Here is a 14861-nt window from a genome sequence, read left to right on the forward strand (position 1 = left end):
GTATATTAGTTGAGATAGAAAAAAATAATACAATGTCAATGGAGAATCATGTTCTGTTGCTGGCTCAACTCATGATATACTGTATATCATTTCCTTACCGATGATGGTGATGATGATGATAAACACGCATATTACTCCCAGAATCACCTGAAAGATATAAAGGAAATAAACAGAGAAGATGCAGATTTATGAATATAGCCTCACTAATATTATTGTTTTGTTTCAAACTATGAGTGTCAGATGATTTTTGCTGAAAGTTAGACACAATACAGGTGCCTGAAATTATGTGTATATTAGTCTAATTAAGATGATCTAAGGTCTATCAAAAATTATTGTTTTTCACAATTATGGGGAAATTGTGTCACATGAGGTCCTTGATAACAAATGTCATGTTTACATAGATGGTTTGACTAATCATAGCTTTAGGCTATTTTGAATAATGCAAAAGGTAAGAATATAACTAGTCTAGAAAATCAGTACAATTTTTAGTAGGAATCAATTTTTCGTATCAACATTTGGTGTTTTTTTCATATATGTAATATGAAAAATGTGTAAATTGCAGGTTATAAACCATATTAATTCTAAATTTTTTTTTAACCAAACACATTGTTCAAATAATTGTCAAAAAGAATTCCTTAGCACAGATAATATTTTTATGCTTATTCATTATGCAGTGCAGAAGTATTTTGTTGCAACAATTGCACCTACATTGTTTAAGGTCATAATTTAAGTATTCCCGGTTACTTTGCCACCTGTTGCTTGTGTTAAAAAGGAAGACTGCTTTTTCTCTGTATGATCTTGAGTAGACAGTATTTAGACAGTTTACAGCCTTTGGAACTAGGCATCTCCATTTCAGGATCACTGCCCGTCTTGCCATGTTCCATGCGCTTTTTCCCTGTTTGGACAGCAGGTCCCGCTGGCTGTCCAGTTTGGTGTTAAAAGCACCTTCGGTTAAAAAAAAGAAAAACATCTTTGCTAACAGCATCTTTGATAATCTTTGCTAATAACTCAAACTTTCAATGTGGACATACTTTGAAAACTGATCACTTAGTACTACACCTTTTCCAAGAGAAATTCAGGACCTAAAGAAAGGTAAATAAGCAACATGTTCAATATTGTATTTTTGTTCCATATAATAAAGTCAAGTATGTGTAAACCAGCGTCTGGAATAAAAGATTTATGTATTATGCCTGCCTATGGATTTGTCATTTAATGGACATCTGTTAATCCAAGTATCTATAAGGCCTGCACATAGGACCGCGGGGTCTTTCTGGTTAATTGAAAATTAAATATAGCCAGTCGTGACAATCATCTTCTTACATTAGAAATTAAGACCATTTGCAAAACTTAAGATTCAAGGGTATAGATTTGGGCATGAATGATAAGGATCCTACCAGGATCGTGGGAGCACCGGGAAGCGGGGCATTAGGGGTTAATCACACAAAATCTCCTCCCCGATCGCGAAAATTTACCGAGAGAGACTCCTCACCTCCCCGGTCAGTCACGACCACCTTTTCTAGCACCTAGCCCTAAAAAATGTCTGTGCACGTCACTGCGCATAACTGTTTAATGAAATTGTGGACTGGTGTTTTGCCTACTAGGTATATAGAACGCCCAGCTGCAAGGGTTCTTTCCCTATTTGAAACATCTCCTATTGGAAACCGGGGGTGGGGATGGGTCCCCCTCAGGAGATTTTGGTTATCGAAAAATGAGCATTTGTAACATCACATGATGGATTTTCATTAGTTCAGGCAAAGGGGATCGGGAGCTCAGGCACCCCCAACTACCACCTCCGAATGTACCTGCTGGGATCTGCTAATGAAATCTGCTAACAGCACCGCTCGAAACTTACACATGAACAGATACCCTTCGTCATTTGTCATCCAGAATTAGCCAGTTTGTCTGTTGAATGTTTTCAAATAATTCAATATAATTGGCTTGTTAATCGACTAAAAATACACAACTTTTCAAAACAGATCAAAACTGGATGTAGCCGAGGATGAATACTCAGAGAAAATATAATCAACCATAAAACAAACCAGCAAATTAAATTTATTAGTTAAAATTGGGACCTTGAGTTTCCATATACTTGTAGTGTTTGTACTCTAGGACTACGGTTTTCATATATATGTAAAAGTACTGGCAGCGGTGGGATTCGAACCCACGCCCCCGAAGAGACTGGAGCCTTAATCCAGCGCCTTAGACCGCTCGGCCACGCTACCACGCCATATGTAACTCAACAAGTATGTAAACAAAGTGCAATGTAAAACTTTATAAACTACAATACTAAACATATTCAGTCGCCGAAAACTATAAATTTACGTTAGGTGGTACTACAGCTCTGAATGAGACTTGTCGACTTTAATGACATAACGAGTTCGAGACGGTTTCTTGACACATGGCAGTTTATGTTAAGTACATGTATAAAACGTTAAACTGACATACAACCACATTAATTGGATATATACAACAATGAGCTTCACATACTAGACACATGAATACGCATTTACTGACAAATATGTATTAAAAAAAAGTTATTCCTGCTAACAACACAACTTCCCGAGATTATTCCTCTGCACATTGTTTCTTGTTTTTCTAAGCATAGTACCCGCTGCACCACTTTGAATACTGGTTTCCACTGCAACTGAACCCCTAAGTAGCATATCAAACTGCTGATTTAATCATCAAATCCGGGGGACCATTCCTTCTACATAACTAAAATTAGCATGCAAAATATTCCAGCACCATTTAAAATTAGTCAATGAACTTGTGAAATTAGTGTCTTTACACTTTTTCCCTTTGTACAATCATTTACCAATTAACCAATCCTTGAAACACTGACTAGCTAAAACAATTATGTAACCAATTATTGACAAACATTTGTACAAACTTAATGTATTTAAAAGGCAAAAAAATCTCTCCCCTCCATTCCATGTCAGTCCCAGATAAATATATACCATAGTTTAAAATAAAACCCAAGATATTAGAAATTCAGTTGTAATTTTTGCATAATAATAAATTTTATGCAATGGTTTATATTCAAACAGCATTGCAATGAAGGGAGAATTAAGCACTGAGCTGCAGTGAAAACCAATAGGACACCAGACTGAAGTTTGAGATTAAACAGCATCGCTTCCAGCAGAGAACAGGCACTATATCCAGCCTAGGCCTTCTTGGGTGTGTAAACAGGAGGGAGGACTCTGCGGGAGTTGGCCCGCACCCAGGGGTGGTTCATGACGCCTTGCAGTGAGAGTCGTGCAGAGGGGCTGTGGCGTAGCAGCTTGGAGATCAGGTCCCGGGCTCCGTCTGAAATCACGTTGGGGAACTTCAGGTCCACCTGTCCAGCGGAGCACAGATGTAAACTTAACTACAGCTCTGGGGCTGATTTCATTTAATGGGACAGGAGGCTATGTTTATAGAACGTTTCAAATTAATACGCACAATGCCTCTTTTCTGCATACCACATACTCTGGTCGCAGACGCAGGCTTTCTGTAGTACTCCTGGAAAAGGTAAACTAAAACATCCAGTTGAATAAGTGGGCATCTTTGACTAAACGTCAAATTTGCAATACATGTAACTGAGTTACATTGGAGCATGTTAATATACTTTAAATTTCTGACCATCAATCAGCATCACTAATGGTCTGTTCATACTTGTTGACATGCAGTTCTCTGCAGTTGAACGACTGGAGCGCCAAGATTTTGTGTCTGCGTAACCACTAACTGCACTGGTCCTCACCTACTTGCTCATGTCTATTTTAGAGTAAATTAAGAACATTCTGCATGACCATCATTACTTACCAAATAATAATAATAATAATAATAATAATAAAATAAATACTACTGCATGCAGAGGACCTGCATGATTCTGGGGTAAATATGAATTATGATTTTTTCACTCAGAAATAAGACTGCAATTTTCTCTCATGATGGTTGAGCAATATTTCTTCTTACTGTTATGCAATACATTCTTTATTAAGATGGAACAAACAATATGCAGAGATGCACAAAATATTGGTTAAGATACTGAAATTTGTTTGATATTTAAACTTCATCAACATTCAAAGCTAGAAAAAAGTACCGACACGTGAAATATTTAGAAATGTGGCCTGTAGATTATTTTGTGAAAAAATAAAAATAATCAAAGCCATTCGGCTAATCTGTGCTTGCAAGCTTCACTGCTTTTTCTGAATAAAAACAAAATGTGACTCAGGCCCTGTTCACACCTGGTATTAACATGCGTCCTGGGTGATGCGATCAGCAATGGACAGCACTAATCACAGGTGTGAACGTACCCAAGACCCATTGAAGATGCATTGAGATCAAATTGCTCAAACCACACTCGGAGGTGGTCGGGACACACATGGCCACATTCTTACAGCAGTGTGAACGCAAATGTGTCCCAGGCCACATTGAAGGACCGCCTACTCAACAGACATCCTTGTGTGAGTGGAAGTTCGTATGTACTCATTTAAATGCCTGAACGGTATTTGAGATTGGATTTGTCGGATTTGATCATTGTGTAGTGAACTGCTGTGAACAATGCATCTTTTCCCTACAACACCAAAAAATAAGTTTGAATCTGCTGGGAAGCTGGTTTAATATTGGACTGGCGTGACTCATTTGCATGGAAATGCTGTGAAAGTGCACATTATTAATGTTCCCCACAAATTCGGGTAAAAAAAAATTGCATAAGAAATGATTTGATATTTTAGAATTTTCACAGGTCATATATTTAATGCACACTTTCATGCAGCTTACTTATGTTAAAGCTGCTCCATGCTTTATTGATATTGTTGAAACGTGCCAATAAAACAGGGGTCACCAACTCCGGTCCTGGAGGGCTACTATCCAGTAAGTTTTCAATCCTACCTGGCTTCTGATGACCCACACCTGCTCCTGGTATTTACCTGAGAACTAGTGTGGCTCATCAGAAGCCAGGTAGGATAGAAAACCTACTGGATAGTAACCCTCCAGGACCGGAGTTGGTGACACCTGCAATAAAAATTACATGAACATAAAATTAATGCGTGCAGGTAAGAATGTGCATTCAACAGCCTAGATCATGCATTTGTTAATAAAAACCTATGAAAGTAGGATAATTGTTTATATAGCTTTATATTGGGCTGTCTTGGGGCTTGAACTTCCTGTCGGAAAATTCAGTCCCACTCCGGCCAGGACGACTTCGCTTCTTTTACTTAACTTGCTCCAAGTCAGACATACAATTCAGCATCAGACAAAACACTGAACTACTTCATTGAAATTTTCACAAATTTTGAGCTTCATTGGTTATGGTTAAAAGCTGAAATGTCATCATATGCATTACAGACTGAACCCTTTGCCCTCAAACGGAATATTTGCCTCAGTACTTCTTAGCACCTTTAACACATGCATTTGTACTTTGTTGACGCGGTATAAAAAATGCATGTCTACAACATGAAAAGTTGAAGTTTACTGTGAAATATAGTTTGAATTATTTAAGAAATTACATTTGCATTATATGAAATAATATTTTACGAGTGCCTAATGAAAATCACAACGTTATTACAAAATACAACTTAAAGATCATATGTAAACGTTAAGAAATTGAATGCCCTTTATGGAATTATGTAAAAATAAAAGGACACATTAATGAAATATTTATTCATTCATTCATTTATAGATATATTTATTCATTTTAAAGCAGTTTGGTTATCCTGGAATGTGCCAATAACTTTTTATTTCTTCTTCTCCTACTGTTAATGTTTGGCAGATTCTGCATATGAAAGTGATTACATAAGAACATAAATTTACAAACGAGAGGCGGCAAGCTCGTTTGGGGAGAACTTAACTAATAGCTCAGAGTTGTTAAAATCTTATCTAGCTCTGATTTAAAGGAACCCAGGGTTTTAGCTTCCACTACACTAGCAGGAAGACTATTCCATATACTCTAACTACACGCTGTGTAACGAAGTGTTCTCAAATTCAGTTTAAAATGTTCTCCCGCTGATTCACGTGCTTATTTCAGTAAGTTGCAGGAAAGTGAGATTCTATTACAAATGGTTGGTCTAGACGCATGCGGAGACACATGTTAATACCAGGTGTGAACAGGGCGTCAGTATTCCTTATTGGGATATTCAAACCTGTCTTGAGGGAATTTAAAAGGATAAGCTACTATTGTAGGATGAAAAATTTAATGTATAATACTTTTACTTAAATATTTTTTTCCACTTTTACTTGAGTACTGTTTTACCAGATGACATTTACTTTTACTTGAGTAACATTAATATGACGACAAATTCAAAATAAGGAACTCAAAGGATCTACTTTGCCTAAAGTTTGCTGAGATTTTAGACTCTCCCCAGTATCATGCTCACCTTGGTGATGCGTCTGTAGGTCTCTGTGTGGCTGGAGGTCTCAAAGGGGGGGTTGCCCACCAAGCACTCGTAACAAAGCACGCCGATGCACCACAGGTCCACCTTCTCATTGTGGGTGTGCCCCTCAATCATCTCGGGTGGAAGGTAGTCCAGTGTTCCACACATTGTTCGCCGCCTGGTTGGGGAAAGACAGGACTTGCACCCATTTTCTATAGCATGTTCCCAGAAAACAGGGCTAGTTTAAAGAATGCAGGAGATGGAAAACAGTGGGAGACTGACATCTCTTTCTGACGTCTTGTTACAAACCCCAACTAACCTAGACCATTAATGACAGAGATATGGGCACTCACCGCAGGGATGGTGCGTGGACCGACCAACCGAAATCGGCAATCTTTAGCTCCCCACGAAAACCGAGCAGGAGGTTTTCAGGCTTGATGTCCCGATGAATGACCTTCTGCTCATGGCAATATTGCAGTGCATCGGACAACTCCTCCATGTACTGATGAGTATTAACATCACATAAGACTACCGTCAATCTGCTTCCTAAGTTCCATATGCTCATTTCTCTCTCACTCATTAAATGCAGTACCTGAGGAATGCCCAGAATGGAACAAAAATCTGCATCTCCACACTAGGGCTGGCCGATATCATATCACGCATGTACAATAATCAGCAGGGCTTCAGATGACAAATGGCCAAATGTTGCACCTGTCATCTGAAGCCCTGGTGATTATTGCACATGCGCAATGCAATATCGATATGATATCGCATAGCCCTACTCCCTACGTGCAATCCCCCTTCCCCTCTGCCCCCACTCACTGTAGCAGTGCGCTGGTCATCGAAACGGCCGCACCGCTGCAGCTCCTTGTACATCTCGCCCCTTGGGGCATACTCCAGAATCAAGAACACCCGTGTTCGGTCATGGAAGTAGTTATAGAAGCGTAGGATGTTGGGGTGTCTGGGGGGGCGATTGGGAGAGAAAAGAATTAAAATTACAAGTGGGAACATGAATGGACATGGATAGACAGACACACATACAAATGAGTCGTGTTGCTTAACAAATTAATCTCTCAAGTCACAAAGCAAGCATGTGGCAAAAATGTTTAATGGGCCAACCTGAGGTGGGACTGGATCTCAATCTCCCGCCGGAGCTGATGCTCCACCCCCTCCTTCTCAATCTGGGACTTGAACAGAACCTTCAGCGCCACAATGAAGTTCAGCTTGCGCTCGCGAGCCAGGTAGACATTCCCAAACTTGCCCTTACCCAGTGGCCGACCAATGTCAAAGTTCTTAATAGAAAACTTTCTGAAATAAGAAAATTAACAGCTGTTGTAAACTTATGTTCTAGTTGGTCTAAATGATTCCAGCATAAGCACATTGTTACTTTTAGCATTTTAGCCCCTTTTCCACTGAAACTCACATGTTTTGGTTTGTGCCAGTAACAGAAGTCGATGCCGCAAAGCCAGGATCTTTGAAAAGACGAAAAGATTGACTTGCCACAATGAGCAATTGATTATGTGAAGAAAAATAATGAGTCTTAGTCATACATAAGCATTTACCCTTTTCACCGGCTGCCATGGTCGGGTACCGCAACACTCGCTGTGGACCCATCACTCCCGTTGGCTTCTTGAACTGTGAGGAAAGGAAATCAAGCGGTCAGTATGCAAGATGACCGCGAGATGCAGTAAAACAAGACAGACGGGTCCGATTCTATGCGGAACCTTGCTACTGTTGTACAAACCAGCGAAATTCGTGTCCCCGGCGAGCCAAAACAAAGTAGTTCACAATTCTAGCAATAATGTTATTAATACACAAGCAATCTATCTAAAAAAGACTAAATGATACCGGCGCGCATATCGTTGGCCTACCTCTCCCTGGATCCCTTTGGGTTCCTGATTCTCTTTATTCTGTTTGGATACATCAATGTTCAATATTATGTTTCTCGGATGACAAGAATGTCGTCACTAACATGTAAGAAGGCAATTAATAAGATGGGTACTTTACTTTTAATTATCTGAATCCCAAGAAAGGATAAGTCACTTTAAGTATAAAAGAGACACATTTAGTGCATCCATTTAGTTTCGTGCTCGTTTAGCTTTAACTTTTCACAACTCGCATTTAACTATCAAACGCTAATAAAACTAAATGTGCATTACTAATTACCTGCATGATGGCGTTACTTGAGAGCTATTCAAATGTTAAAGAAAACAATAATAACAATAAAAAAAGAAACCCCCAAAACGTTACAAGCCAAACTTCTGACTGACAATCCACCGCTAACGTTTTCAAACGCAGTACTTCTCGATGATTGGCTACAGCAAAGAAGAAACTATGCGTTCATTGGCTGAAACGTCACCCCAGCAAAGCACAGGAAACCCTGCGGCTGGCTGGATACATGTTAATCATTTTGAAAAACACCCTTTAAAGGTTTAAATAAAATATTAACTCATATATCCAGTTTTCAAATGTAGTCAAGGTATATTTCAATTTAAATAAATATATAAATAAAATGTTTTAATTGTCAATTTTCTTAAATATTAAAACTGTGAATTTGAGAAGTGACTGTTGGAAGGAAATCCACTGGCCAGTGGATAAATGAAAGCTTAATTTATATAAAATAAATCTATGTGTCGTTTTAAATCTTATTTTAAACCATTGAGAATACTATACATACAATAAATAGAAATAATAGAGAAATTGTCATTCTCACCACACGATGGAGCCAATAACCTCCAGGTTGTGTGTATTCCGTTTCAAACACTTATAGTATCAGATAATTCTCAAATGATCATTAATACAATCACAACAGTGCGTGCAATTACTATTTTTATCTTGATCCATGACTGTATAATTATTTTACTTGACATTTGGTGAAGCTGTTTCTGATAACCTTATCTGTTACAAATGAAATAGCAAAATAAAACATCCATCCATCCATTTTTTGTAACCACTTGTCCTATTCAGGGTCACAGAGGGTCTGGAGAATATTCTGGAGGCTATGGGGGCAAGGCAGGGAGCAACCCAGGATGGGGCGCCAACCTATCGCAGGGCACTCTCACACACCATTTGCTCACATATGCGCACCTACAGGCAATTTGCCATCTCCAATTAACCTTAGCATGTTTTTGGACTGTGGGAGGAAACTGATGTACCGGGAAGAAACACCACAATAAAATTTGTTTTATTATGTTAATAACATTTAAAAGAACTTAATATCACCACAATACATACAAACCCTATAGTTTATTTTTTTAAAGTATTATCTATACCAATTGCCTTTCAATAGTGTAATGTGTTTATGTCCTAAATACATTTGCAGTGGCATTTAACATGACAGACATGGCTTTAGAGCTGTTTCAATTTAATGACTGTAGACCTTATTGAATAAGCCATTATTGATGATCAGCAGTAATTTTGCTGGTCCCTCTTACTGTGAAATACACAGTGTCCTGCAATAGTCTCTTCTCTGCACAGGAAGAGCAAGCAATCCAGTCCCATGCCTGTTTTGTATGGCAACCAAAATATATTAATCTGTTAACCCATCTAATCACTAATAAATAATTATCCAGCGCAGGTTCTTGATAATCCTGGAGCTTATCCCAGGAAACATGGGGAACAAGACAAAAGGCACCACAAATGGGATGCCAATCAATTGCACCACACGCACAAACACAATTACAGCAATTATTAAACATCACTCCCCCTAAGCATTTGTTTTTGGATTACAGGTGGAAACCTGAATACCCAAAGGAAACTTACAATAACACATCAAAAAGTTGAAAATATTAATAATAACAATAACAGTTGCAACATATAATCGTTCCTTGTATTTGCTGGTCTGCTTTCAGACTGTTGTGAGCTACAGTACTATAAATATTTTTTGGAGTGGGTGGGAGTGGAAAGCCTCTTGGGAAAACATGTGAATGCAGATATTCAGATATAACGACGATGGGACTGAAACCTATATACCTATAACCCAGAAACTTGAGGACAACAAAACTACACGCCTAGCAACAGTAATCACAGAGTCTGTTTGCTTTTGAAAAACTCAGGTATAACCTTCCTCTGCCTCTTCATTTTTTTTCAAAATCATCAAAGTCTGCTTGCCTCACGATACACATTTTTGCCTTTTGATGCATGTGGAGATTTGGCTGCTGCTGCTGCTGATGTAAGATTAACAGTCTAAAAATACAGTTGATTGGTATATAATATATCAAATCATAACACTTAATGAGAGAGTAATATTATTTGCTTTGTCTAAAAATAACATTTTCATAAAAAAAATATTTGGGATTTTATTAATAATTTTTTTTTGGCTGGCATTAAATTATTTGTGGGTCTTTACTGTATTCCTAGTCATGCCACAAAAGTCAGCCGGACAGGCCTGAGTGGTCTCACCAATTCTGCGGTCCATTCTGAGCCAGCATGCTAACTTGGCATGAACTTGCTGATTTTCTTCTATAGCACGACGTGAGGAGAGCCCTGAAACATGTGAACGGGAGGAAGCCTGCAGGCCCTGATGGCATCCCAGGGTGTGTCATAAAGTCCTGCACTGATCAGCTACCCCCAGTGTTCACCTCTATCTTCAGTGCCTGACAGATTCCATCATCCCAACATGCCTCAAGAGATCCATGACTGGTCCTGTACTCAAGAAGAACAACCCAGCCTGCCTATGACCCAGCCTGATTCCTGTCCTGTTGCACTGACCCCTGTAGTGATTAAGTGCTTTGAGAAAGAAAATAAATAAATAAAAATACATTTTTATAGGCGCCTCCAAGACACTGAAAGGCACTGTACAATCACAATAAAAAACAGTCACAATATAAAATAATAAAGAAGTATTAATACAAGATTGAATTAATACATTTATACTGAATAAGCAGGCTTAAAAAGGTGTGTTTTAAGGGATGATTTAAAGGTAGGAAGAGAGTCAATGTTACAAATGTCTTGTGGAAGAGAGTTCCAGAAATGAGGGGCCACTTGGCTGGAAACTCTAAACCCCATGGAGATATGGCAGCTGCAGCTCCGAGGTCTGCAGAACCCAGCAGAGAGTGATATGGTGTGCCAAGGCAATCACCATGACAAAACTGCCCACCCTGCAGGACATCTATATCCAGCTATGTAGGTCCAGGGCATTAAGCATTATCAGAGACACTCAGCACCCTGCAGGACATTTACATCTAGCTCTGCAGGTCCAGGGCATTAAGCATTATCAGGGACACTCAGCACCCTGCAGAACATCTACATCCAGAGATGCAGGTCCAGGGCATTAAGCATTATCAGAGACACTCACCACCCTGCAGGACATCTACATCCAGCACTCAGGTAAGGCCTCTGGAGCCTTATGGCTGGGACTGAGAGGCTGAGAAGCTTCTACCCCCAGATCAATAGAATCATTAACACCAACTGCATTTTAAGTATTTCTAATTTTCTTTACTTTTATATACTTTTTATATATTACTATATGTTTAGTAGTCGGTGCCAGTAGTGGCAGAAACCCCCGTACCCCGATGGTGGACACCAGAGGTGAGGGGGGCTGTCAAGCTGAAGAAGGAGGCCTACTGGTAATTATTAGCCTGGGGGTCTCCGGAGGCCGCTGACAGGTACCGGCAAGCCAGGCGGAACGTGGCTTGGGCGGCTGCGGAAGCAGAATCCCGGGTGCAGGAGGAGGTCAGTGAAATCATGGAAAGTGACTTTTAGTCGGCCTCAAAAAGGTTCTGGCAAACCATCTGGAATATCAGGAGGGGGAAGCAGCTCCTGGTTCCTACTGTTTACAGTTGTATTAGGACGCACTCGAGGACGATTACATTGTTCACTGTTCACTGAGGTATTGATTGATGCTGATCGTGTATGGACTAATCATCCCGAGATTCAAATACGTCATCCATGATTCACCCATAATATTATTGTGCCAAGGTTGAACTGCACAAACATGTTTTTCATTGATCACTTATATAGCTTGTTTTTCACAAATAACTTGTTTTGCGGAACACGTATCTCATCCTAGGACACTTATCTTGCTTTTGGGGAAGAAGAGAGAGCGTTGCCCAAGGACGCTTGCCTTGTTAAGAAGAGAGAGCGTTGCCCAAGGGCGCTTGCCTTGTTTTTCTATAAATTAAAAGAGAAAGTGTTACTTAGGTATGCCCTGTAGCTGCAGGCCGTTTCACTCCAATGAGATGGGAATTGGAGAACTGAGAGCGCATTGCCTGAGGGGAGGGGAGAGCCTGGCCAGCCCATTCCCTGCCCACACACATACAGTAGCTTTCTCAATTTAGTATAACTTGTATCACTTTTAATAAAATATTTCTGAACGGACCGAAGCGTGCCTGTTTGTTCCTTCGAGAGCCCGATACCCCCCTTTCACATTAAAACAACAGTGGGGAGGGGGTGCTGTTGACCTCACCTTGGACATCACCTGGAGGTTGAAGGAATACTTTGAGGATCTCCTCAACCATGCCTCAGATACATCTACGGACACCGCCTATGAGACATCAGAGGGCACGGGGCCAGAGGGGGCTGGGGCGGACTTGCCCATCACTGAGATTGAAGTTGCCAGGGTGGTTAAAGAGCTCCTTAGCGGCTGGGCCCCAGGGGTGGACGAGATTCGTCCAGGGTACCTGAAGGCTGTGGATGTTGTGGGGCTGTCATGGCTGATGCGCCTTCTCAACAGTGCGTGGAGGTCAGGGACAGTACCGCTGGATTGGCAAACCGGGGTGGTGGTCCCTTTATTTAAGAAAGGGGACCGGAGGGTGTGTTCCAACTACAGGGGGATCACACTTCTCAGCCTTCCTGGGAAAGTCTATTCCGGGGTACTGGAGAGGAGGGTGAGATCGATAGTCGAATCTCGGATTCAGGAGGAACAATGCGGTTTCGTCCTGGCCGTGGAACACTGGACCAGCTTTATACCCTATACCCGGTATAAATAATATATTATACCTGGACGTGTTCCCAGTGTGTGTTGGGCTCCTCCAGGGCTGCCCTTCGTCACCAGTCCTCTTTATAATATTTATAGACAGGATTTCTAGGCGCAGCCAGGGTGTTGAGGGTGTCCAGTTTGTTTATTGCATAGTGTGGAGCAGTGACATTTCATTGCTTGTGTACCACTGCATCCAAGCATGTCAGAAATATAAATCTTAAATCTTGAATCACACATGGCCACGGTCTGGGACTGGATAATGGTCCAAATCAATGAGCTGGGCCTATCAGAAGCATTGGGATCTCCACCTTCCCCTGGTGCTGTGGGCAAACCGTTTCACGTTGCAGGACACAACCAGCTTCACGCCAGCCATGTTCCTCTTTGGTCAGAAGTTGAGGATGATAATGGAGGTGGCTTTTTGGCAGCTCCCAGATCTCCCACTCCAAATCCTACCTACCTGTGATGCAACATTAATTTCTTTATTGAAAATACTTCACAATAATCATTTAGAGAATTTAGGATATTAAATCAGCTACCCTTGTGAGAATGGATCAAAGCAGAAATGGACATGGCAGAGGGTGGGTTGGCAGAGTGATGTCACCTTTGGGCCCATCAGCAAGGAACCAGCAGACCCTGCTTTCACAATTATATGTCTCTTTGGTTAAAGGCATCTGCTAAACAGATGTAATACTGGTTCTGGGATCATTTTAAATTTATTCCACAAGCATAATTCTATAATGCATCCTGGGATTATTGGACTAAAAATAATATTAATTAAAAAAATCTTTAAAGCTTCCTGAGCTTTAAAAATCATTGAAGTTTTTAAACAATCACCTTTGCAAAAATGGAACAAAACAGAAAGGTGCAAGCTAAACTGATTCTGATTTATATTTTAAATTATGTCACCCACTATTTTAATACACTGGGAATATTTAGTCTTTGGTTAAAAAATACTTTGTAAAGCATTATAATGAAAACAGTTTTAGGTCATTTTCCTTTTCTACCTGCATACAGAGAATAATTTTTCCAAGGCTGTATTCCTGTGATGTTTTAACGACCTCACTTGTATATTTCTTTGGACAAAAGTGGTCAGCTAAATAAATAAATGCTAATGTAGAGTAAGTCGGTATGACAAGATGTATCATTTATGTCAGATCACAAACGCCCAGTATCCAACTTCTCATTCTGTGCTGCCTATTATTTACCAAATTTTTCTGCTAACTGGTTACTTGATGCTAGGGTAACTAGAATACCATGACTGTCAAGTTCTTATGCAGGTTAGCTCTCCATTCAAAATACAAACTCAGTCAATAATCAATCACCCACTTTATTAATGTACCGTTAGATAAAACTTTGGAAATATTACTGCTTTTAAATATTATACTGGAAACCAAGCTTTCTATCCAATATGATAAATATCTCTTGGCTACATTCTGGTATCTTTCACAGATTTCAAAATCTGTTCTTGCTGAAGGCTGAACCAAGTAAGCTACTTCTATATGGGGTGAGAGAAAAATAACATTGTATTAATTAAAACATTTCAGCGATGACGCTGATGGATTTTATTTCTCATTCACAGAGGGCTACTG

The 14861-nt window shown here is 40.0% G+C and overlaps 1 protein-coding gene and 1 non-coding gene across 2 annotated transcripts; both read right to left on the minus strand.

The window, feature by feature from the left end:
• Positions 1-2140: 2140 nt before the first annotated feature.
• Positions 2141-2222, minus strand: trnal-aag (transfer RNA leucine (anticodon AAG)). The gene has a single exon. It is a non-coding gene; the product is annotated as a tRNA-Leu (tRNA).
• A 165-nt stretch (positions 2223-2387) lies between these two features.
• On the minus strand, positions 2388-8670 carry LOC111835424 (aurora kinase B-like). The gene is made up of 9 exons (XM_023795724.2): positions 8520-8670; positions 8225-8263; positions 7916-7988; positions 7777-7825; positions 7473-7661; positions 7176-7314; positions 6707-6855; positions 6357-6531; positions 2388-3337 (listed from the first exon to the last, which is right to left on the minus strand). Exons 1-9 carry the CDS (start codon positions 8523-8525, stop codon positions 3164-3166), a joined length of 993 nt encoding a protein of 330 aa, XP_023651492.1. The 5' UTR covers positions 8526-8670; the 3' UTR covers positions 2388-3163.
• Positions 8671-14861: the final 6191 nt, after the last annotated feature.

Source organism: Paramormyrops kingsleyae, chromosome 10 (assembly GCF_048594095.1).
Source record: "Paramormyrops kingsleyae isolate MSU_618 chromosome 10, PKINGS_0.4, whole genome shotgun sequence".
Taxonomy (NCBI): domain Eukaryota; kingdom Metazoa; phylum Chordata; class Actinopteri; order Osteoglossiformes; family Mormyridae; genus Paramormyrops; species Paramormyrops kingsleyae.